This window comes from Mesoplodon mirus (genome assembly GCF_964341445.2).
Source record: "Mesoplodon mirus genome assembly, chromosome: 14".
Taxonomy (NCBI): Eukaryota; Metazoa; Chordata; class Mammalia; order Artiodactyla; family Ziphiidae; genus Mesoplodon; species Mesoplodon mirus.
Genome location: NC_138990.1, coordinates 16,385,956 through 16,410,809, shown reverse-complemented (window position 1 = coordinate 16,410,809; position 24,854 = coordinate 16,385,956). Strand labels below are relative to the sequence as shown.

The 24,854-nt window shown below is 37.1% G+C and overlaps 1 protein-coding gene across 2 annotated transcripts in view; it reads left to right on the top strand.

Moving 5' to 3' along the window:
* Positions 1–24,854, top strand: part of MGAT4A (alpha-1,3-mannosyl-glycoprotein 4-beta-N-acetylglucosaminyltransferase A) — a 111,203-nt gene that overhangs the window by 51,193 nt on the left and 35,156 nt on the right. For both annotated transcript variants that reach the window (XM_082643271.1, XM_082643272.1), the window contains one exon: positions 13,696–13,829. In XM_082643271.1, coding sequence (XP_082499397.1) covers positions 13,696–13,829 — 134 coding nt within the window. The remainder of the gene's footprint in view (positions 1–13,695; positions 13,830–24,854) is intronic.

Below are 24,854 nucleotides of genomic sequence, written 5' to 3'. Positions count from 1 at the left end.
AACATTCGAATTACAGGGGCCCCAGAAGAAGAAGAAGAGAAAAAGAAAGGGTCTGAGAAAATATTTGAGGAGATTATAGTTGAAAACTTCCCTAACATGGGAACGGAAATAGTCAATCAAGTCCAGGAAGCATAGAGTCCCATACAGGATAAACCCAAAGAGAAACATGCTGAGACACATATTATTCAAACTATCAAAAATAAAGAAAAAATATTAAAAGAAGCAAGGGAAAAACAACAAATAACATACAAGGGAATCCCCGTAAGGTTAACAGCTGATCTTTCAGCAGAAACTCTGCAAGCCAGAAGGGAGTGGCAGGACATATTTAAAGTGATGAAAGGGAAGAACCTACAACCAAGATTACTCTACCCAGCAAGGATCTCATTCAGCTTTGATGGAGAAATTAAAACGTTTACAGACAAGCAAAAGGTAAGAGAATTCAGCACCACCAAACCAGCTCTACAACAAATGCTAAAGGAACTTCTCTAAGTGGGAAACACAAGAGAAGAAAAGGACTTACAAAAAAAACCCCAAAACAATGAAGAAAATGGTAGTAGGAGCATACATATCGATAATTATCTTAAATGTAAATGGATTAAATGCTCCAACCAAAAGACATAGACTGGCTGAATGGATTCAAAAACAAGACCCATATATGTGCTGTATACAAGAGACCCACTTCAGACCTAGGGACACATACAGACTGAAAGTGAGGGGATGGAAAAAGATATTCCATGCAAATGGAAATCAAAAGAAAGCTGGAGTAGCAATTCTCGTATCAGACAAAATAGACTTAAAGATTGTTACAAGAGACAAAGAAGGACACTAAATAATAATCAAGGGATCAATCCAAGAAAAATATATAACCATTTTAAATATTTATGCACCCAACATAGGAGCAACTCAATACATAAGGCAAATGCTAACAGCCATAAAAGAGGAGATCTACAGGAACACAGTCATAGTAGGGGACTTTAACACCCCATTTTCACCAATGGACAGATCATCCAAAATGAAAATAAATAAGGAAACATAAGCTTTAAATGACACATTAAACAAGATGGACTTAATTGATATTTATAGGACATTCCATCCAAAAACAAGAGAATATACTTTCTTCTCAAGTGCTCACGGAACATTCTCCAGGATAGACCATATCTTGGGTCAAAGTCAAACCTTGGTAAATTTAAGCAAATTGAAATCGTTATCAAGTATCATTTCTGACCACAGATCTATGAGACTACATATCAATTATAGGAAAAAAACTGTAAAATATACAAACACATGGAGGCTAAACCATACACTACTAAACAACGAAGAGATCACTGAAGAAATCAAAAAATACCTAGAAACAAATGACAATGAAAACATGACGACTGAAAACCTGTGGGATGTGACAAGAGCAGTTGTAAGAGGGAAGTTTATAGCAATACTATTCTACCTCAAGAAACAAGAAAAATCTCAAATAAACAACCTAACCTTATACCTAAAGCAATTAGAAAAGAAGAACAAAAAAACCCCAAAGTTAGCAGAAGGAAAGAAATCATAAAGATCAGATCAGAAATAAAAAGAAACAAAGGAAACAGTAGTAAAGATCAGTACAACTAAAAGCTGGTTCCTTGAGAAGATAAACAAAATTGATAAACCATTAGCCAGACTCATCAAGAAAAAAAGGGAGAAGACTCAAACCAACAGAATAAGAAATGAAAAAGGAGAAATAACAGCTGACACTGCGGAAATACAAAGGATCATGTGAGATTACTACAAGCAACTCTATGCCAATAAAATGGACAACCTGGAAGAAATGGACAAATTCTTAGAAAAGCACAGCCTTCCGAGACTGAACCAGGAAGAGATAGAAAATATAAAGAGACCAGTCACAAGCACTGAAACTGAAACTGGGATTAAAAATCTTCCAACAAACAAAAGCCCAGGACCAGATGGCTTCACAGGAGAATTCTATCAAACATTTAGAGGAGAGCTAACACCTACCCTTCTCAAATTCTTCCAGAATACAGCAGAGGGGGTAACACTCCCAAACTCATTCTATGAGGCCATCATCAACCTGATACCAAAACCATACAGAGATGTCACAAAAAAAGAAAACTACAGGCCAATATCACTGATGAACATAGATGCACAAATCCTCAACAAAATACTAGCAAACAGAATCCAACAGCACACTAAAAGAATCATACACCATGATCAAGTGGGGTTTATCCCAGGAATGCAGGGATTCCTCAATATATGCAAATCAATCAATGTGATAACACCATATTAACAAACTGAAGGATAAAAACCATATCATCATCTCAATAGATGCAGAAAAAGCTTCTGACAAAATTCAACACCGATTTATGATAAAAACCCTCCGGAAAGTAGGCATAGAGGGATCTTTCCTCAACATAATAAAGGCCATATATGACAAACCCACAGCCAACGTCGTTCTCAATGGTGAAACACTGAAAGCATTTCCTCTAAGATCAGGAACAAGACAAGGTTGCCCACTCTCACCACTGTTTTTCAACATAGTTTTGGAAGTTTTAGCCACAGGAATCAGGGAAGAAAAAGAAATTAAAGGCATCCAAATTGGAAAAGAAGAAGTAAAACTGTCACTGTTTGCAGATGACATGAGACTATACATAGAGAATCCTAAAGATGCTACCAGGAAACTACTAGAGCTAATCAGTGAACTTGGTAGAGTAGCAGGATACAAAAGTAATGCACAGAAGTCTCTTGCATTCCTATACACGACTGATGAAAAATCTGAAAGATAAATTAAGGAAATATTCCCGTTTACCATTGCAACAAAAAGAATAAAATACCTAGGAATAAACCTACAGGAATAGACCTGTATGCAGAAAACTATAAGACACTGATGAAAGAAATTAAAGGTGATACAAATAGATGGAGAGATATACCATGTTCTCGGATTGGAAGCATCAGCATTGTGAAAATGACTCTATTAATTACTCTATTACCCAAAGCAATCTGCAGATTCAGTGCAATCCCTATCAAACTACCAATGGCATTTTTCACAGAACTAGAACAAAAATTTTCACAATTTGTATGGAAACACAAAAGACCCCAAATAGCCAAAGCAATCTTGAGAAAGAAAAACGGAGCTGGAGGAATCAGGCTCCTGGACTTCAGTCTATACTACAAAGCTACAGTAATCAAGACAGTACGGTACTGGCACAAAAACAGAAATATACATCAATGGAATAGGATAGAAAGCCCAGACATAAACCCATGCACATATGGTCACCTTATCTTTGATAAAGGATGCAAGAGAATATGATGGTGAAAAAACAACCTCTTCAGTAAGTGGTGCTGGGAAAACTGGACAGTTGCATGTAAAAGAATGAAATTAGAACACTTCCTAATACCATACACAAAAATAAACTCAAGGCTTCCCTGGTGGCGCAGTGGTTGAGAGTCTGCTTGCCGATGCAGGGGACACGGGTTTGTGCCCCGGTTCGGGAAGATCCCACATGCCGCGGAGCAGCTGGGCCCGTGAGCCATGGTCGCTGAGCCTGCGCTTCCAGAGCCTGTGCTCCGCAACGGGAGAGGCCACAACAGTGAGAGGCCCGCATACCGAAAAAAAAAAAAAGTAAACTCAAAATGGATTAAAGACCTAAATGTAAGGCCAGACACTATAAAACTCTTAGACGAAAACATAGGCAGAACACTTTGTGACATAAATCACAGCAAGATCCTTTTTGACCCACCTTCTAGAGAATGGAAATAAAAACAAAAACAAATGAGACCTAATGAAACTTAAAAGCTTTTGCACAGCAAAGGAAACCATAAACAAGACAGAAAGACAACCCTCAGAATGGGAGAAAATATTTGCAAGCGAACCAACTGACAAAAGATTCATCTCTAAGTATACAAGCAGCTCATGCAGCTCAATCTCAAAAAAACAAACAATCCAATCAAAGATGGGCAGAGGGCTTCCCTGGTGGCGCAGTGGTTGAGAGCCTGCCTGTCCATGCAGGGGACACAGGTTTGTGACCCGGTCCGGGAAGATCCCACATGCCACGGAGCAGCTGGGCCCGTGAGCCATGGCCGCTGAGCCTGCGCATCCGGAGCCTGTGCTCTGCAACGGGAGAGGCCACAACAGTGAGAGGCCTGCGTACCGCAAAAAAAAAAAAAAAAAAGAAAAAAAAAGATTGGCAGAAAACCTAAATAGACATTTCTCCAAAGAAGATATGCAGATTGCCAACTAATATATGTAAAGATGCCCAACATCACTAATCATTAGAGAAAAACATATCAAAACCACAATGAGATATCACCTCACACTGGTCAGAATGGCCATCATCAAAAATACTACAACCAATAAATACTGAAGAGGGTGTGGAGAAAAGGGAACCGTCTTGCATTGTTGGTGGGAATGTAAATTGATACAGCCACTATGGAGAACAGTATGGAGGTTCCTTAAAGTACTAAAAATGGAACTACCATATGACCCAGCAATCACACTATTAGGCATATACCCTGAGAAAACCATAATTCAAAAAGAGTCATGTACCACAGTGTTTATTGCAGCACTCTTTACAGTAGCCTGGACATGGAAGCAACCTAGGTGTCCATTGACAGATGAATGGATAAAGAAGATGTGGCACATATATACAATGGAACATTACTCAGCGATAAAAAGAAACGGAACTGAGTTATTTGTAGTGAGGTGGATGGACCTAGAGTTTGTCATACAGAGTGAAGAAAGTCATAAAGAGAAAAGCAAATACCATATGCTAACACATATATATGGAATAAAAAAAAAAAAACGAAAAAAAAACGGTTCTGATGAACCTAGGGGCAAGAGAGAAATAAAGACGCAGTCATAGAATATGGACTTGAGGACTCGGGGAGGGGTAAGGGTAAGCTGGGATGAGTGAGAGAGTGGCACTGACATATATACACAGCGAAATGTAAAATAGATAGCTAGTGGGAAGGAGCTGCATAGCGCAGGGAGATCAGCTCGGTGCCTTGTGACCACCTAGAGGTGTGGGATAGGGAGGGTGGGAGGGAGACGCAAGAGGGAGGAGATATGGGGATATGTATATGTATAGCTGATTCACTTTGTTATACAGCAGAAACTAGCACAACATTGTAAAGCAACTATAGTCCAATAAAGATGTTAAAAATAAATAAGTTAATTTAAAAAAAAAAGGGCAGGTTAAAGAACAAAAAGTTCTTGATCTGTGCATAGTAACTCAGGAGTCATTCTAAACTCCATGTTGAAGGGAGTTGGATATTTTTCTCCAAAGACCAGAGTAATAGTGCTGAAAAGGATTATGAGACATCTAGTTCAAGCCCTATCTCCAGGCAAAACAATGTTTAAACTTTTGAAACTTTTCTATTTTAAAAATTTGAGAGGTAAAGAAATAACTTTTCTTTCTTGTGTCTTATTTCAACATTACTAGCTCTTACCGTCATGTCAAGAAAGTTCTTCATACGTCTGCCCCTACTTTTCTTACTGAAATATAAGTATATAGTCACTTATATTTAACCTTTCATGCAGTAATAGAAATAATTTGGTTTGCATCTTTTTCCCAAAATACCTAAAAGATAATCTATGGCATTTTTTTTCTCCTCTTGTTAGAGTCACCAGAGCTTCTTGAGTTTTCCTTGTGGGACTTTTATATGATTCTTTTATACTTTTTATTTCTCCACTTTGACTTTGTTAATCTTTTCTTTGTTGATTTTAGGATGTAGAGACAAAAATATTATTTTGCTCCTAGGTCTTTAACAAATGACAAAATCATTACTTCTTAGGTATTGAAATGCATCTTTATGATAATGTTTTTTTTTTTTTTTTTTTCTTTTTGCGGTATGCGGGCCTCTCACTGTTGTGGCCTCTCCCGTTGCGGAGCACAGGCTCCGGACGCGCAGGCCCAGCGGCCATGGCTCAATGGCTCACGGGCCCAGCCGCTCCGCGGCATATGGGATCCTCCCAGACCGGGGCACGAACCCGTATCCCCTGCATCGGCAGGCGGACTCTCAACCACTGCGCCACCAGGGAGGCCCTATGATAATGTTTTTGAAAAGCTGATCCAGTCTGCATTTGATTCAATAGGATTCTTAGGTATCTTACTGGTTTTCGATATTCTAAGTTTTCACATTCGTCATTTTTTAGTTCTGCCATCTTTCTATTTTATGAACCATTTAAAATTATACACTTTTCCTATGGAGGTGATACTTCTTAAATTATGTTCAGACTAACTCATTCTTCCATGTCTTTATTGATTCAAGGAATATTTATTTTTATTGTACATACTGGATTACAAAGACTAATAAGATATGTAGTATGTTCTAAATTATGTTCTTTAAACATTGATCATTAATTATTTCTGAAGTTGATAGTGTGTCTCTTCCTTTAATAATCACTATTTGGGTAAGTTGCCTTAGCCATTTCATGCATTTTTTGGTTTAGCCTATTTCCTCATGAATAAGAAGCAAATGAAAAGAAAGTAGAAGTATTTTTAAAGTTATTTAAAACTTCTGAGGTCTCTAGTAAGTTCTTTTATAGTCAGCTCTTCTTATTTTATGAATGTGACATTCTCTTTCTTTTTTGAAGATGCTTATTCTAGCCCATTTGTTTATGACTTTATCCATCATAAATATAATACAATCTTGGTCGACCAGCTTTTCAGTGGTTAACATTTTTATTAAGCTGAAACTGTTTTTTAAAGGTAGAAAAAACAGGCAACTTGGGGGAAAAAAACCAGACAACCCACAGAGTTACATTACAAATTTTTCAGCAATGGTTCTTAATATTTTTAGAGTAATAGAACCCTTTGGCTATCTTAGGAAAGTTATCAACCTTCTAGTTAGAAAAATACACATAGAAAAAGTACTTTTATATGTAATTTCTGGGGTTTTGTGGAGCCCTAAAACCTATCTAGGTACTTTATATTAAGAACTTCAGTTTTTTAGATCAGAGAAAAGCGTTTTCAGCTAAGCATTGTGTTCTTCAGCAGTGAGGCTGATTAAGGATCAGCACTCAGACCAGCTAAGCCTTCCTAAGGCTAAGGAGGGAGAATTGTGCTGGAGGCAGCTACTGACCCGCTCAGGAGAGAGGTTGGAATTCTCACATCCAGAACGAAAAACTCCCACCCACACCACGTCCAGATGCTCCCACAGATTTACAGAGGCAGGCTGCAGTAAACAGACACAGCAACTACAGATGGGTAAAGGGCCATCTTATACAGCTAGGATTCCCAAACACTTAAGAAGACCAACATCATGAATGACTCAATGAGTTGTAGAGCACACAGAATATAATATAAAAAGAAAACATAAAATATTTTCAGAGGGATGAGAAAGGACAACTCATAAGTGACTATTATAAAAGGATCAGTTAGAAATCTTTGTGTTTTTATGTCAATAATTATATTTTAATTTTCCATATAAATGGTCTGATAAGCAGAATAGACACAGCTGAAGATCGAATTAGTGATCAGAAAGATTGAGCTGTGTAGTTCTTCCAGAATGCAACACAAAGGGCACAAAGAATTGGGATAGACCAACATTCTAACATCTACCTAATAGGAATTTCAGAAGGAGAGAACAGAGTGAAGGGGAGAAATAATCAAACGAATAATAGAAGAAAATTTCTTACAGTTGCAGAAACACACATGTCTTCAGATGAAGGGTCCATTCTGAGCAGGATGGCTGAGAAAAGACCCTCCACAGGTTGCCTACCAAAATGGCATTACTGATTAGTAGAGGACAGCAGGTAGTTCTTTAAGTATTTGCTGAAGTTAAAAAAAAAAAAAATCCATGGGGGGCTTCCCTGGTGGCGCAGTGGTTGACAGTCCGTCTGTCGATGCAGGGAACACGGGTTCGTGCCCTGGTCTGGGAGGATCCCACATGCCGCAGAGCAGCTGGGCCCGTGGTCCATGGCCGCTGAGCCTGCGCATCCAGAGCCTGTGCTCCACAACGGGAGAGGTCACAGCAGTGAGAGTCCCGTGTACTTCAAAAAAAAAAAAAAAAAAAGTCCATGGGCACTTTTGTGTGCTTTGTTACACAAAATTGGACATGATTCCTAGTCTTGTGAGCTTCATTCTACTAAAGGAGAATACATTAGTCAGTTAATCAATTATATAAATAATTGTACAGTTACAACATTAGTGATATAAAGGATGATTTGAGAGTGAATAGAAGGGCTATTAATTAAGGAGTTTAGGGAAGCCTTGAAAAATACATTTGACCTGAGATCAGAGGAATAAGTAGTTTACTGGTAAAGATGGGTGTATTAGTTTCCTGTTGCTGCTGTGTAGCACCTTACCACAAACCCAGTGACTCGAGACAATACAAACTTATCATCTTACAGTTTTGGAGGTCAGAAGTCCTAAAATCGGTGTGTCAACAGGGGCGTGTTCCTTCTGGAGGCTCTAGGGGAGAGTCCATTGCCTTGCCTTTTCCAGCTCCTAGGGGCCACCTACATTCTTTAGTTTGTGGCCCCTTCTTTCATCTTCAGCGCATAGCATCTTCAAATCTCCCTCGGACTCTGACCCTCTTGCTTCATTGTCACATCTTCTCTCACTCTGACTCTCCTAAGGACCCTTGTGAGTACATTGGGCTCACTTGGATAAGCCAGGATAGTCTTCCATCTCAAGAATCTTTCATCTCACATCTGCAGAGTCATTTTGGCATATAAGGTAATATAGTCACAAGTTCCAGGAATTAGGGTTTTGGCATCTTTGGGGGGTCATTATGCTGTCTCCCACATGGGAGAAAAGAGTATTTCAGAAAAGGAGAAGAGCAGCACAAAAGGTTTGTGATGGAAGGGATCATGGAATATTCTAGAAAGTGAAAGAAGGCCACTGTCATTGACGTGTAGATTGAGGGGAAGCATGAAACAAGATGAGGCTAGAGGTGTGTCAGGGCAAGTCAAGGCAGGGCTTTGCAGGCCATTTATAGGATTTGGGCTTTTCTCCTAAGAGCAGAAAGAAGCCAATGAAGGGTTTTAAGCAGGACTTAGTAAGGATGACTGTATATGATTTCAATTGTGCAGGGATCCCATTTGCTGCAATGGGATGAATGAGGATGTGCGAAGAAGAACAGATGGAAAGGACCCGATGAGAGGCTGTTGCAGTGATCCACTTGAGAGAGGATAAGCTTGGACTAGGGTGTACTGATGGTAGAGATGAAGAATTGGATTTAGAGTTGTTTGCAGTGCATGGGGACATGCATGGGAGGACAGAGAGAGGGACTGGATTTGTGGACTGAGGTAGAGGGAGTGGAGTGGTCAAGGATAAGTCCTAGGCTGCTGAATCGTGCAACTGGACGGATGGTGAGTGCTTCTCATTGAGATGGGGACAACAGGAAATGATTGGCAGAATTGGTTTGCAAGAGGGGATCATCAGTTCAATTTGGATATGTTAAGTTAGGAGGTGATCTTGAGTTATTGTCGTGGAAGATAGGCAGTGGGATATAGATCTGGAACCCAAAAGAGACATCTGAATTAGATTTAATGTTATGAGTCATCGTTTGCAAGTGACAGGTTGTTGAGGATACAGAGATGGATGAAGTCACCTAGGGCCCAGGACTTAGCCTTCAAGGTTCTCTAGCCGTTCATTTCAGGAAAGAGAAAGGTGAAGACAGAGACAGAGAAGGTGCAACTAAGCAGCAGGAGAAAAATAATTGCCATCGGACATAAGGGAAGAAATGAGGAAGAATTGACTAAAGCCATAAGGAAGCATGATAGGCTGAAATATTTGACTAGCAATAAATATTTAAAAAGGAAAGTAGTTTTAACTGAAGGTAGACTGAGGAATTGAAGATAAGGAATGCCAAATTAAGATTCTTCCTAAATTTTTCTTGATTTTAGAGGAAATAAGTACTAGAATTTGAAAACTTTCTGAGAAAGTTGAATAAAACTGATAAAACAGATGATAGCTCTCTCATAAACTCCATGAGGCAGTGGCCTTACCTTTCTTATGACTGTGTTTTAGATTGTCTAGTACATAACAGATGTATTACAGATGCACAGTTAATACTTGAATAGGAAGTATTGGACAGTGAATCAGTGAAACAAAGTACTCTGTCCAGCCCCTGGGCTCTGTTTCTGTTTGGATCCTCAGTCCACCTTGCTCCTTCTTAAAGGATGACGTGGCCCCATTGTTTATGTTGCTGACATTTTTTCTTCTGAACTCTCACCCCTTAGAATACATTCATTTTCTACATTATAAACCATAGAAGAATAATTGTGTCAAACAGGACAGGCTGGGTTATGAGGTGGTAACTAACAACCCCCAAATCTCAGGAATTTAAGTAATTTAAGGTTTATTTATTTATTTATTTCTGCTAAAGTACACATTCATCAGGGTTAGCAGGGAGCCTTGTACATCACTGACCACTCAAGAGATCCAGGCTGATGGAGCATTTGCTGTATTGATTGTTCCCGGTGGCTCTACTGAGCAGGAAGGATTTCACACTGCAGTTACATGTGTTCAGCAGTGAGTTACACAATTGTCTGTTACTAGTCACATCCCCTCCCCCCAGCTCCCCAACCTAAGGGGACCTTACAACATGCCCAGAAGGCAGGAAAAGCTGTCTTTTTTTGTGGTATTCTGTGAATTACCCCTAGCATGGATACTCTAATTCTGTAGATTTAGCCGAAGTTAGTACTTTCCTTTTTAGTGCTTTTGGAGTCCTTGAGTGCCTTGGTTTAAACTAAAGAATTTAAATTTCAGCTCCAAAACAGTCTATTTGGGAGAAGTGGCTTCTTCTCTAAACATGCCATCTAAACTTAAAACAGAAACAGAACAACTTAAGACTGGTAGGGAATAGAGAATTTGCATTATTACTTTATGCCATTTTTCTTTGCATATGCTAAAGTCAGCATGGATTTTGCTTTTTCTGTGAACAAAGTTTCTGAACTTCATATGCGTTAACATTTCATAGAAATGCTTTATAGCATAGTTTATACTCTTTTAATGTATACTCTAAATATTTTAAAATTCTGAGGTAGATTAAAGTATATGGAAATTTGCTTTCAGGGTAACTCATCTTGTCTCTAGGCATCTCAGAGTAACATAGTCAAAACAGAAATCTTGATTGGGAGCCCTTTCCCCCTCAGGTGTGTTATTCTCGGTAAAAGATCCCATGTCCACTTACTCAGGTCATCCTCGACCCTCCCCTTCCCTTATCTCTGCCAGCCATAAGCCCCACTGGTGAGGGTCTCCACAGTGGATCCCAGATCTGCTCACTCATCTCCAACTTCAAACATCCTAATTCAAACCACCATCTTTTCCTTAAATTACTGCAGTAACTTCCTAACTGATCTCTCCAAAAATACTTTTATACTTGTTAACACTTTTATGTCTATTCTCCATAAAATTTGGTAATCTTTTAAAATTACAAATTGGATGTTGTCACTCCCCTGCTTACAACCTTACAGTGGCTTTCTCTTGCCCTCAGAATTAAAACTAAATTTAAGGGTATATGTGATCAGATCCCTAACTAATTCCTCTGAATCTAGGCTGATTCTGCTTTAGAGACATTCTATTCTTGCTATTGCTTGACTGTTCAGATCGTCCTCTCTTCAGCGCCTAGCTGTTTCCTCATCTTCTTTCTCTTCTCTTTCTCATCATTAAGTACCAGCTCAGTTGATATCAGAGTCTTTCCATGACTGCACTGTCTGTAGAGGTACTTCCTCTTCCCCCCGTGCACTCTTTCTAACATTGCCATGTTTTAATTCATATACTACATATCACCCTCTAAAATTATTTATCTTTTTCCCTCTTGTAGAATGTAAGAAAGGTCCCATGACGGCAGGGACCTTATCTGTGCTGTTATATTCCTAACACCTAATATAATGCCTTGCATTTAATAAGTGTTCAATGCACATGTTCAGAACAAATATAGCAAATCTTTTTTTTGAGCCCTTGGAAACTCTTCATCCCAAAATGGAAGAGAGGAATGTGGTATGGAAACTTGGGGGACTCCCTTAAGCTATTTGGACCTTAGAACTGCAGAAGCATGGCGGTAGAATCATGGATCCATGATCTTTACACGTCCTTCTAACTTTAGACTTCTAAGTGTTTTGTAGTATCTCCAATAAATTGTTACATAATTAAGACTTAATTTTAACTTTTGCAAAATACTTCTCTACTGATGTGTAACACTTAGGATACTAAGACTTTTTTATTTTATGTTTTTTTTTTTTTAATTATTTGGCCACGCTGCGCGGCATGCGGGATCTTAGTTCCCCGACCAGGGACTGAACCCGTGCCTCGTGCAGTGGGACCACGGAGTCTCAACCACTGTACCACCAGGGAAGTCCCTAAGACTTTTAAAGATATTACATTTAAAAACTAACTGTGAAGTACTCTAATATAACATGTGTTCCTAAATATTATTGTGCTATGCAAAATTGTGCAATAAAAGGAGAAAAATGGGGTCAGGATCACAACACTCAAAAGCGTTGTCAGTTACACATAAAAGATAAGCTAATAAAAGCAGTGGCACAATTTTGCACGTATTAAATGATGGAGAAATGCATAAATACAACAAATATGGCATTCTACCTTGAAAAAGACTTGAGGTTTGCTTGTTAAAGTGGGCTTCAGAAGGACTGCAGCTTGGAAGCTTTTTGTGAAGTGGTACAAAGCGGATTGACTGAAATCTGGCAGAAAGTTGTAACACCAGGTGTAGATAGCTGTGGTTCACAGCATGCAGTGAACTGAGGCAGCTGTGCATTTTGGGTATTTCTACATGGCTTGGTTCAGTATTCTGAACTCAGTTCAAATGGGTACCATTTTCTGTGTTCACCTAGTGAGTGTTTGTCCCAGGGGAGAAATTGCATAAAAGCAAATGTGAAATTGACTTCATGCTCAAATTGTTCTCTAATGTATTAATCATGTAGGAACAATTTGCATTTCAAAACAAGCATTATAGTAGAACTGACTAATTTTAGACTTAAAAAAAGTTGCATGAATAGTACACAGTTTCCATATACCTCCCCCAGTTTCTGTAAATGTTCACACCTTGTATAGCTATTGTACAATGATCAAAACCAAGAAATTAACATTGATGCTATGCTGTTAACCTTAGATCTTAGAGTTTGTCATTTTATTATTATTATTTAATCTGTTCCAGGATCTGACTCAGGATCCCATATTTCATGTAATTGTTATGTCCCCTTAGTCTTCTCCAGTCAGGGACAGTTCCTCATCCTTTCTCTGTCTTTCCTGATCTTTGGGGAGTGTCCCCCTAATTTGGATTTGTCTGACATTTCTTCATGGTTAGATTGAGGTTATGAATTTGGGAAGAAAACCACAGAAGTGATGTAGTGTCCTCCTTAGGACATCTTATATATGACATGTGAGACTTTAATTTTTAAGATGTGTTTAATGTTTCTAAGTTTTAGTTGTATAATAAAATCTGTTGTTTATACTTTACCATCATTCATTTTTAACGTGTGGTTTAATGTCTTTAATCTTTATCAGTTCTTTGACATTGTTTCTTTTCTTATGGAGAAGCCATGTGGAAAAGGATTACTGTATAATAGGTGTGCCCCATATTTTTGATTATTTTTCTTTCTTTTGATGTAGTATATTTGATCCCCCAATTATTTCTATCAATTTGAGAGGGTATAATACTTGTAAAACAGTGGTGTTTTTCTGCATTGTCTTTGCAAAATCTTTTAATATAATTACTATCATTATTTTGTTTCAGTTTCAATAGTAATGGGAGTTCCCACAGTGAAGAGAGAAGTTAAATCTTACCTCATAGAAACTCTTCATTCCCTTATTGATAATCTGTATCCTGAAGAGAAGTTGGACTGTGTTATAGTAGTCTTCATAGGAGAGGTAATTATTTAATTGTTGCTCTTTTTTTTTTACCACATATAATCTGTAAGAGTTGAAACCATATTTTGAATAATGCTTTTATAAACCTTTTTTATAAAATGTGATGAGTAAAGCTTAGGTAGTATATTCCATCTGATAGTTAAATATAAGTTTAACTTGTGTTTGCCTTAACTTCTCTTGTGCAGTTACAATCCAGGAATGGTAATATCTTGTTAATAGGATAATAATATATTCATAGATCTTTATGAACAGCGAGTCCCCATTTCTGGCTCTAGGACCTGAATTTGGAGGTTTGCATTGATGTTCTTTGGGAGTTTTGAAACCTGAGAAAGGTTTAGGCTGGGGTTTTATCATCTCTTTATTCTCTCTACCCCTTCTCTGTCCTCCCAAGATGCAGCCACATTATTATTTAAAAAGTCAAATATCATGTTAATTATAATTATTATATTGCTTATATTTTAGTCTCCTCAAAAGATATGGGGAAAGAATAAATCTTGAGGAGGTTTTCTTTAATGACGAAAAAGCACCCTAGAGTAAATATTTCCTTAATTATTATATAGAATTTCGGTATGTGAGAAGATTTATAACCTCATCTGGTTCTGGCCCACTGATTCCCAACTTTTCAGTGTTTCCTGTCTTTTTTTTTTTTAATGAAAATGTTCTTGTGTCTTCTTTAATATAAAAAGTAAACACATGTATGTTGTTCAAAACAATTACAGAAATGTATATTGAAAAATTACCTGTAATTCCTCCATGTAGATATAACTACTATTGCTATTCTGAAATATGTATATCTTAAGAAATTTTTCCTGTGGCTGTATACATATATATAAATGGAATTGTTCTGTATATTTCTTAGTATCATGGATATTTTCCCATGGTAAAGTGAATAGTCATCACACCATCATTGTTATGGCTATATTACATTCCATTGTATGGTTTTATCATACTTTATTTAATTTCTGATTGACAGACCAATTGAGACTGTTTCCACACGTTTGCTGTTCTTTTCGGCATTGTATTGAACATTACTGTAAATAAATGGCTGTGCACTTGTCTGGTTACCGATGCGGGATCAATTCCCAGAAGTGGAATTGCTGGGTAGAGTGCCACATACATTAAATGTTCACACCTGGGCAAGACGCTCTGCAGAAGTTGAGCCATTAATACCCTTTTTCCAGCAGTCTGCGAGAGAGCTTGGTTCCCTGTCCCCATGCTCTGCGAGATATATTAGTCTTTAAATTTATTTTGGCCAATTTGATGGGTAAAAATAATACATTGCTTTTGTTTAATTTGGGTTTGTTTACTGAATGGGATTAAATGTTGGTTTATATATATATTGACCATTTGTATTTATACTTATTTTTATAGCCTTTGCTCATTTTTTTAATTTGTAAGAAATTTTCATATATGAGAGGAATTAACTCTTTGACATTAACTCTTTAATTAACTCTTTTGTTGTTTGATTTTTTCATGAACTTCGTTTATGATGTTTTTTGTTTGTTGTAGAAATTTTACATTTTAAGTAATCAGATTTGTCAGTCACATATTGTATGTCAGTAGAAATTGGTACCGCCTCTTTGGAAAGCAGTTTGGCAATAACTATTACAATGTAAGTTTCCTCTGTGACCCAACATTCTCCTTCTAAAAATCAATCCAGTGGAAACATTTGCAAGTATGTAAATATATTCCAGCACATGACACATTTATACAGCTCCTAATGTGCATTGATAAAATAAGTAGAGAAAATGGTCTTGTGGAATAGACTCGAAACTATTCGTAGCAGTTACTTTGAGAGTTGAGATTTTGGGGAGATACCATACAGTTTTGGAAAATTACAACTTTTTTGCAATGAGCGTGTATTGATTTTTATAAGAAAAAAAGCCTTAAAATTTAAAAACTACCAAATGAAAAATGCTCCTTATGCACTTGAAAAATAGTATTCAGCCTATAGACAGAGATTAGCTGCATGGAGATTCAAGACCCTCTTGCTGTAGCCGTTTCTCTGATCACTCAGATGTAATAACGCTGGGTTTGGAGTCACATGACCTGTGTTCAGGGTCTGGATTCTGCCACTTGAGCAGGTCGTTTTCTCTTTCAGCCTCAGTTTGTTCATGTCTAAAAGGAGAATAGTGCCATTGAGCCTTGTGAGCTCAGCACTGCTGCAGGGAGATGCAGTGAGATCGTGCATGGAGAGACGCTGTAAACTGAAAATGCGGCCCATGGGTCAGCAGTGTTCTGATCTCGGAGGACTTCTCTCCTGAACTGCAGTGTTTGTATATGTGTGTATATAGAATTTCAATATTTGAAAGAAAATCTATTCTGAACAGAAGAATTAGTTTACAGAATTCATTGCATTGCCTTTAGGCAATCTAAAATTATTAATCACCACATTTGGTTCTACGTTTGATTAGGAGTTTTCACCTAAGTGTCTGGTAGCCTGGGGCTCATTTAACACTATTCCCAAGTGCCTGTTCTGCGGCTTTGACCGTGATCTACGTGTGGGATGGTTCCTCATCTAGATCTCTAGCCTCTTCCCGAGTCTCTATTTCCAACTGCCTACTTGATAACATTATTTGAAGTATCTCATGGGCAACTCTTAATCTGTCCATAATTAAATTAGTCTGATTTCCCCAAACTGCTTCTCTTCCAGGTTTCCCGTGTAGGTCTGGGCTGTAGTCATTCTGCTCTCAGCTCATTGAATAGACCTTGGATGTTCTCAGTTCTGTTTGTGTTATTCCTCAACCCGAAACATTGCCTCTTCCTTTCTCTTATTCCTCCTTCGGACCCCAGCTCATCCCTTTTATGAAACTCTCCCCACTCTCCCACTTGAAATTAATCTAGAGTAAATAGGCCAAAGTAATTTATCTTTTGCAAATATTTTCAGCTTTTATAAAAGTGTGAATTACCTCAGGTCCACTTTAACATGTGAGGAGAAAATTAAGAATGAAAAAACTGGACAAGAATACACATAGACAGTAAAGGAGATCATAGTCTCTTCATTCTTGTTTTAGTTTCTGTTCTTTGTATTTTTTTTTTTTTCTTTGAAGAGAGAACCATAAGATGCCCCTCAGGGAGGAGAGGAAAGAGACAGAAAAGTAATTATTTGCTGTGTTTCTAGTTCTTTGCTCCTCTCTGATGATTTTTCCTTTGGGGGTCCATTGGTCTTATATGATGAGACATTTACAGAACATTCAAGGTTTTGAACAGTTGGCTGTTGATGCATTATTTAAAGTTCACTGACTGTATTCTGGAATTGCAGGAGGAATGGAGAGGAATGAATTCCACCTGCTCTGAAGGATCCATGAGATAATCCAAGTGTGGTGTTCACATTTTAAGATTGTATCATTCTTGTGTTTACTTTTACTTAGAATATAATGATTATTTTTGTATCCTAATGATCCTTGGTTGTCTGTATGCCTCCTTATTTTTTATGTTATATATTTGATTATTAATTTATAATGTTTCTTCTTACTTTATATAATTATTTCTATTATTTCTGTCATGATCATTTCTGATAGAATGTTTTCCTACAGTGTACTCTGAATTTTACCAAAAATTGTTTTTTCTGTCCCATTCTTATATCTGGAGAGCTCCCCATTTTATGAAGCTTGGTGGGAAGAAGTGTCTTCCTCTCACTATGGAAACTAAAAATGCCAGATATTTGCTTAACCAGTTTTCAGGCATGTGACCTGGGCTCAGCCATGTGGGTATTCCTTTCCTGGACTTTGAATGGAGCTTCCTTGTTTTCAGATGACACAGACGCCCCTCTAAAACGGATTGTTAGAAATAATAGGGAAGTTTATCAAGGTGGCTGGATACAGGATCAGTTTATATTTCTGTACGCCAACAGAAATATATTTTCTAAGGAAGCAGGGATTGTGGACAGTCCATTCTGGTGATAGTGGTGGTGGTGTCGTCTCCAGGGGCCACAGGGGCAGTGTCCAGAGCATCGAGGAATGATGGTGAGGGCTTTGCAGGCTGTGGCATTAGGAGCATTCTCTGATTTTTGGCTGTGGTCCAGGGTTATTTCTGCCACCTTCCTAGCCTGCTTCCTCAGCCTAACTGGAGGTTCTATAAGTTCTAACCAATCATTGTCCAGTAAATTGTCCAGTAAACTGCTTTTCTGACTATCCTGCGTGAGTCAGTTTCTGTCGGTTGCAACTGAGATCGTGACCGATACAGGTTGTATCTTCAAAAATACCTGAATTGCTATGTAACCGCCACAGGCAATCAACATGGAGGCACAAGCGTAGATGGCTAAATACTATTCGAAGTGAAAGAAAGAGACGAAATGAGTTTTTGAAGTGGGTTTCAGCCAGAATTTTGCCTAAACCGTAACACCTAGATTATGTTGATGATAACCACAAACATTGCTGGGACTTTGGAAGAAGAACTTGAGATAGCCTATCTTTCATATCATTCTAGGTATTCACATTATTTCTGCAGTTTGCCTAGAAACAATCCAAAGGCCATATTTAATTTTTAAGTTCCTAAATGATAGAATTCAAGTGGAGATTCTATAATGAAATAACAAATTCATCATGTTGGAAAAACAGCTAGAAGTAGTCTCTGAAAAACTGAGTTTAGAGAATTTCTGGCTTCTTGGAGTGTTTAGTATTTGGCATGAGAACAGCTTTCCTTTTTATTCACTTTTAGGTTTTACTGTCGTACATATTCTAGTTTGTGTTTTACAGTCAGAGTGCCAGAGGCCTTTACTATGCTGTCTTTAAATTCTTTGGTTTAAATTGGGTTAACAGTACCAGTTGGTTAGCAGGCCTATGGGCAGGATTTGCAGAGCACGTAAATTTGTAAATGAATACAGAAGTTGAATAACCAGAGAGAATTGATCAAGTTGCTGTGGAGTTTTTATTTTTTATTTTTATTTATTGTTATGTATTTTATTTACAAGGGAAGATTATTTCCCACTTATTTAATTTTTTGGATAGGTAATAGGATCACATGGTTTAAAAATTATAAATGTGTGTATTGTATACCTTGAAAAGTCTCTCCTCCAAGGCTGTCCCTCGCCTGTTATGGTGGTTGTACCCGTTCAGCGGTATTTAATGGGTATATGTGTGGATATTTTTTTTTTCTGTCCTTTTCTACATAGATGGTATAATACTAACTTTTCATATTGTAACATTAAGAGCTACTTAGATTTATTGTCAATTTTGATAAAATATCTTCCTAGAAAGTGGTTCATTTTATCAAAATTTAAAAATTTGCTTTATATGGAGTGGAGCAAAGTAAACTTTTGTTCTTTTTGTGGTTATTTCTCCCCGATTTCTTTGTTTATGTGTTTGTATTTGTGCGCCGTCCCCCTTTTTGATAGGTTAGCTAGTGGAACTGTTTTTATTTATTATCCCCCAAACCATCTTTTGGGTTTATTTATTGTTTCCCTTTTTTTGTTTTCTAATGTATTAATGTCTGCTTTTAACATTATTAATTTTTTCTGGTTTTGTTGGTTCCATTTTATACTTTTCAAACATCTTGACCCAAATGCTAAATTGATTTATTTATTATTTGCTATTTATTTATTTCCTTTTGCTAATATAAGAACTAATATAAATTTTCTTCTGAGTACTGTGTTAGCTATATCCCATAGGTTCTGACGTGAAATGTTTAAATTCTTATTAGTCCATGATTTTTTTTAAATTGAAGTATAGTTTATTTACAGTATTATAGTTTCAAGTGTACAACATAGTGATTCAATATTTTTATAGATTATACTCCATTTAAAGTTATTATAAAATATTGGCTACATTCCTTGTGCTGTTCATTATATCCTTGTAGCTTATTTATTTTATACGTAGTATTGTTAGTTTGTACCTCTTAATCCCCTACCCCTACCTTGCCCTGTCCATGATTTTGGTTTATGTTTCCTCTTTGACCAAGGAAATGATCAAGAGAGTTTTTAAACTTTCTTATTGGTAGGGGCTTTTTGTTTTCTGGATTGGTTATTTATTTTTTGAGGAAGTTTCACATTCATTTTTTAAAACTATTTTGAAATCATTTTTGACTTACAAGGAAATTGCAAAAGTTGTACAGAGTTCCCAGATACCCTTCAGCCAATCTCCCCAAATGCTAGTATCTTACATGACCATACGTAATTATCAACAGCAGGAAATTAACATTGAAACTATATTATTAACTAATCAACACACCTTATTTAGATTTCTCCAAATATCCCACTAATGTCCTTTTATGACCTTGACACTTTTGAAGAACACTGGTTATTTTGTGGCATGTCATTCAGTTTGGGATTGTTTGATATTTCTTTTTTTTTTTTTTAAACATCTTTATCAGAGTGTAATTGCTTTACAATGGTGTGTTAGTTTCTGCTTTATAACAAAGTGAATCAGTTATACATATACATATGTTCCCATATCTCTTCCCTCTTGTCTCTCCCTCCCTCCCACCCTCCCTATCCCACCCCTCTAGGTGGTCACAAACCACCAAGCCGATCTCCCTGTGCTATGCAGCTGCTTCCCACTAGCTATCTGTTTTATGTTTGGTAGTGTATATATGTCGATGCCACTCTCTCACTTTGTCACAGCTTACCCTTCTGCCTCCCCATATCCTCAAGTCCATTCTCTAGTTGGTCTGTGTCTTTATTCCCGTCTTACCCTTAGGTTCTTCATGACCGTTTTTTTCCCCCTTAGATTCCATATATATGTGTTAGCATAAGGTATTTTCTTTTCTCTTTCTGACTTAATTCGCTCTGTATGACAGACTCTAGGTCCATCAGAAGAAGATGTAGCACATATATACATTGGAATATTACTCAGCCATAAAAAGAAATGAAATTGAGATATTTGTAGTGAGGTGTTTGATATTTCTTTACGATTAAATTCAGGTTGTGCATTTTTAGTAAGAACACCATAGAAGTGATGTATTCTTTTTCAGAGCCTCGTGTTTAGAGGATGTTGATATATCTCATTGCCAGCAATGTTAACTTTCATCACTTGATTGAGATGGCATCTGCCAGATTTCTCTACTGTAAATATTCTCCTTTTCTGTATGTACCTTGTAGCTATCTTGTGGGGTGATACTTTGAGATCATGCAAATATCCTGTTTCTCATCATAAGTTTTTGCCAGCTAATTTAGCATCCTTGATGATTCTTGCCTGCAGTAATTACTATTGTATGATTTATTAATTGGAATTCAGCTATAAGGAAGATCTATCCTTTTCCCCAATTTCATTTATTTTCTCAGTTATTTATGTCAGTGTGTTGTGGATATTACTGTAAATTTTTTACTTTGTTGCTCAAATTGTCCCAAATTTGGCCATTTGGGAGCTCTTTGAGTTGGCTACTCTCTCCTTTCAATATGCCCCATCATTTTTTCTTATTTTCTAGCAATATAAGATGTTCTAGGTTTATTTTGTATTTTCCCTGCCCCTGTCCTAGAATCAACTATATCCCCAAGGAACCTGGTTCCTTTTATTGGAGAATGGTAATAGAAACCAAGGCCTGGGCTCTAGATGTGCTCCTTGTTCCTGAGGGATCATTGCTTCTGACCTTTTCAGTGGGCAGAGCTAGGAAATACATGTATTCATACATACACATGCAGGCACACATATATACATCTATGTAAGTCCTGTGTGCATCCATTTGTAGGTCCAACCCAATACCACAGGGTTCATCCTAGCCTCCCCCATTCCTTAATTTTAACTCTTTTCTCCAACGGTGAGAAACTTGGTCCTCATGATTCACAATATATTTACTTACTTGCTTAAACCTAAATAAACATAAAGTACATTCTCAATTGATAACCTACTTAAACCTATTGATTAAAGTTCATTTTCTAATTTTCCTCAAGAAAGGTCCTTGTGAGCAATTTTCCCTGAGGTCCTATGTGATCAGAAATGTTATCTTCTGCCTTTATATTTGCTTGGGCATAGAAACTGTCAGTTACATTTCCTTTTCTTTCTTTCTTTCTTTTCCCTTTTTTTTTTTTTTTTTCCAGAGGATGGGGGAATGGTATAGTGCTATTGCTGAAGCTAGCCAGATGACCTTCCATCTTTCTTATTTGTTGCTGTAAGAAATCCATATTTTACCTGGTTGCCCAAAAGATTCTTTTTTTATCTTTAAAGCCTAGTAACTTTGGTGTACTATGTCTTGATTTTAACCATTGTAGATCATTTTTCCCTGGCACAGGATATGTTCTTTAGGTATAGAGTCAAGTCGTCTTTAATTTCAAGAAAGGACTTTTGAATGGTATTTTTTATTATGAAAATTTTAAGACATACAACAAAATTGAAAGAATTTTACAGTAAATACCTGTTTACATCCTACCTAGATTCTACCAATGTTTTAGTATTTTCATTTATCGTATCTCTATCCATCATTAATCCATTTTATTTTCTATTGTAAAATGTCTTCAAAACTCTGCCCGTTTAAAAAAATTGTGTGGTGGTGGTATTGAGTTTTTCAGAGTTCTTTGTGTATACTGGATACCATTCTTTTGTCAAATATGTGTTTTTGTGAATATTTTCTCCCAATCTGTGGAAGTCTATTCATGTTTTTGCCTTGTCTTGGCGAGCAGAAGTTTTTAATTTTAATGAAGTCTAATTTGTCAATATTGCCTTTTATGACTCTTGCTCTTCATGACCTGAGAAACCCTTGCTTACCCCCAAATCATAAAGATTTTCTTCTCTGAAAGCTTCATGTTTTAACTTGTGCATTAGGTCTGTGATCTATCTCAAGTTAATTTTTGGTCATGTTAAGTTCACTGTTTTTTATATAGATGTCATTTTCTTCCATAACCAGTTATTGAAACACTTTCCTTTCCCCATTGGATTGCTTTGGTGCTTTTGTTGAAAATCCAGTGACCCTATAAGTGTGGGTCTTTTTTCTGTTCTGTTCCATTAATCTGTGCGTTGATCCTTATGCAAATTCCTCACTATCTTGATTACTATAGCTTTGAAGTATTGAAGACAGGTAGGATTAAGTCCTCCAACTTTGTTCTTTTCAAGATTGCTTTAGATATTTTAGATCTTTTGCATTTCCATGTATATTTTTAAATTATCACAATCATTTCTGCTATCTGGAATTGCTTCACCACAGCAACTGCTTCAATGGGGTGTTTTTTCTTTTCAATTACTGAGGAAATATTTGGTCACAATTTCTCACCTATTTTGTTGCTATCAAGTGTAGCTTTTGTTGTGTGTGTGTTTTTTTTTGTTTGTTTTTTGTTTTTTGTTTTTTTTGCGGTATGCGGGCTTCTCACTGTTGTGGCCTCTCCCTTTGCGGAGCACAGGCTCCGGACGCGCAGGCTCAGCGGCCATGGCTCACAGGCCCAGCCGCTCTGCGGCACGTGGGATCTTCCCGGACCAGGGCACGAACCCGTGTCCCCTGCATCGGCAGGCGGACTGTCAACCACTGCGCCACGAGAGAAGCCCGCTTTTGTTGTTTTTGTTCATAGGTTTTGTTGAAGCTCTCCTTTTTGTCTTACGTTTTTCTGTAGTTGCTCTGTTGGTTCCTTTTTTATGAATCATCATTGAAGGAGGGACAGAGTAGTGTTCCAGACTAACTGTGTGTGTGTGTGTGTGTTTTGTTTTTTTTCCTTGATCAAACCATCAAACCATTTGTAGCTGCCACAGAGTCGGGCTGCTTCCTGCAACTATAACTACTCTGCATGGTTCTGCACATTACCTCGGGTTATTGGAACCAAACTGGGTTCCTTTTGAGTTTGAGAATTTTGGTTATTAATTTTGGTCTTACTGAAAATGGAGTTTGCAGTTTTGTAACTGTTTCTCCTTGGTGATTGTGTGTAATGTCAGTGCTGTGTTCCTGGGTGAACTCTGTATGAGTGGTTTAGTCTTTTCTGGTTAGACCCTTTAGTGGTGCTTTCAGCCAGGGGTTAGTTACCTGAATGCTTTGGAACTTTTTTCCACCCCAAAGCACCTGAGAAGTACAGTAGCCTCAGAAACAGTCGCCCTGTCTGTACTTATGTTTTCTCAAACTCTCATACTTACCTTTTGTCATCTTTTTTAATAGAGGCAAAAGAACAGATTTCATTCTAAGTATTCTTTTACTCGTTGAACTAAAGTGAGGAAGGTACTGAAGGATATTAAAAATCTTTAAAAAATCCGTTAGACAGTGGATCGTGCCCTTAACTTGTAGTCTGGCATTACACAGGAATATTTTTTTCTGTACCCTTGTCTTCGTTTTTCCTTTTGAAAAAAATATTTATTAGCTATATATGCACATGGCTAAGAGACTAGTAGTTCCTCAAGGTTAATTTGCTAAACAGCAGTCTCCTGTCTTCATTCTTCCTACCCCTACCCCCATTTTCCTTTCTTTCTCTTCCCCACTTGCTCCCCCAGTGAGATCTTTTAGGTCTTTCAGCTCCAGCTGGCTGGCCACCAGGTAAAGTAGAAAAACTTCTGGTGATACTATTCAGTTGATTATCATTTTTTTTGGACCTTGTCAAAAACCAACTTTTAGTATTATTAACTTTATCATTTCTCTATTTTTCATTATTTATTTATTTTTTAATTGAACTGTAGTTGAATTACAATGTGTTAATTACTACTGTACAGCAAAGTGACTCAGTTATACATATATGTACATTTTTTCTTATTTTTTTCCATTATGGTTTATTTGAGGATATTAAATATAGTTTCCTGTGCTATATGGTAGGACCTTGTTGTTTATCATTCCTCTATTTTTCTATTTCATTAATTTCCACTCTTTACTATTTCCTTCCTTCTGTTTACTCTTAGTTTGGTTTACTTTTCTTTTTCTATATTTTTAAGGTGAACACTTAGATTATTGGTTAGAGAGTTTCTTTTCCTAATATAGGCAGTTGAAAGCTCTAAATCTCCCTTTTGAGTACCAGTTTAGCTGCTTCCCATAAATTTTGATATGTCAAGTTTTAATTTTCATTCAGATCAAAATACTTTCTAAATCCCCTTGTAATTACTTCTTTTACTCATGGTTTATTTAGAAATGTGTTTAATTTTTATCTATTTGTGTATTTCCCAAATTTCCTTCTCTTGTTTGATTTCTAATTCA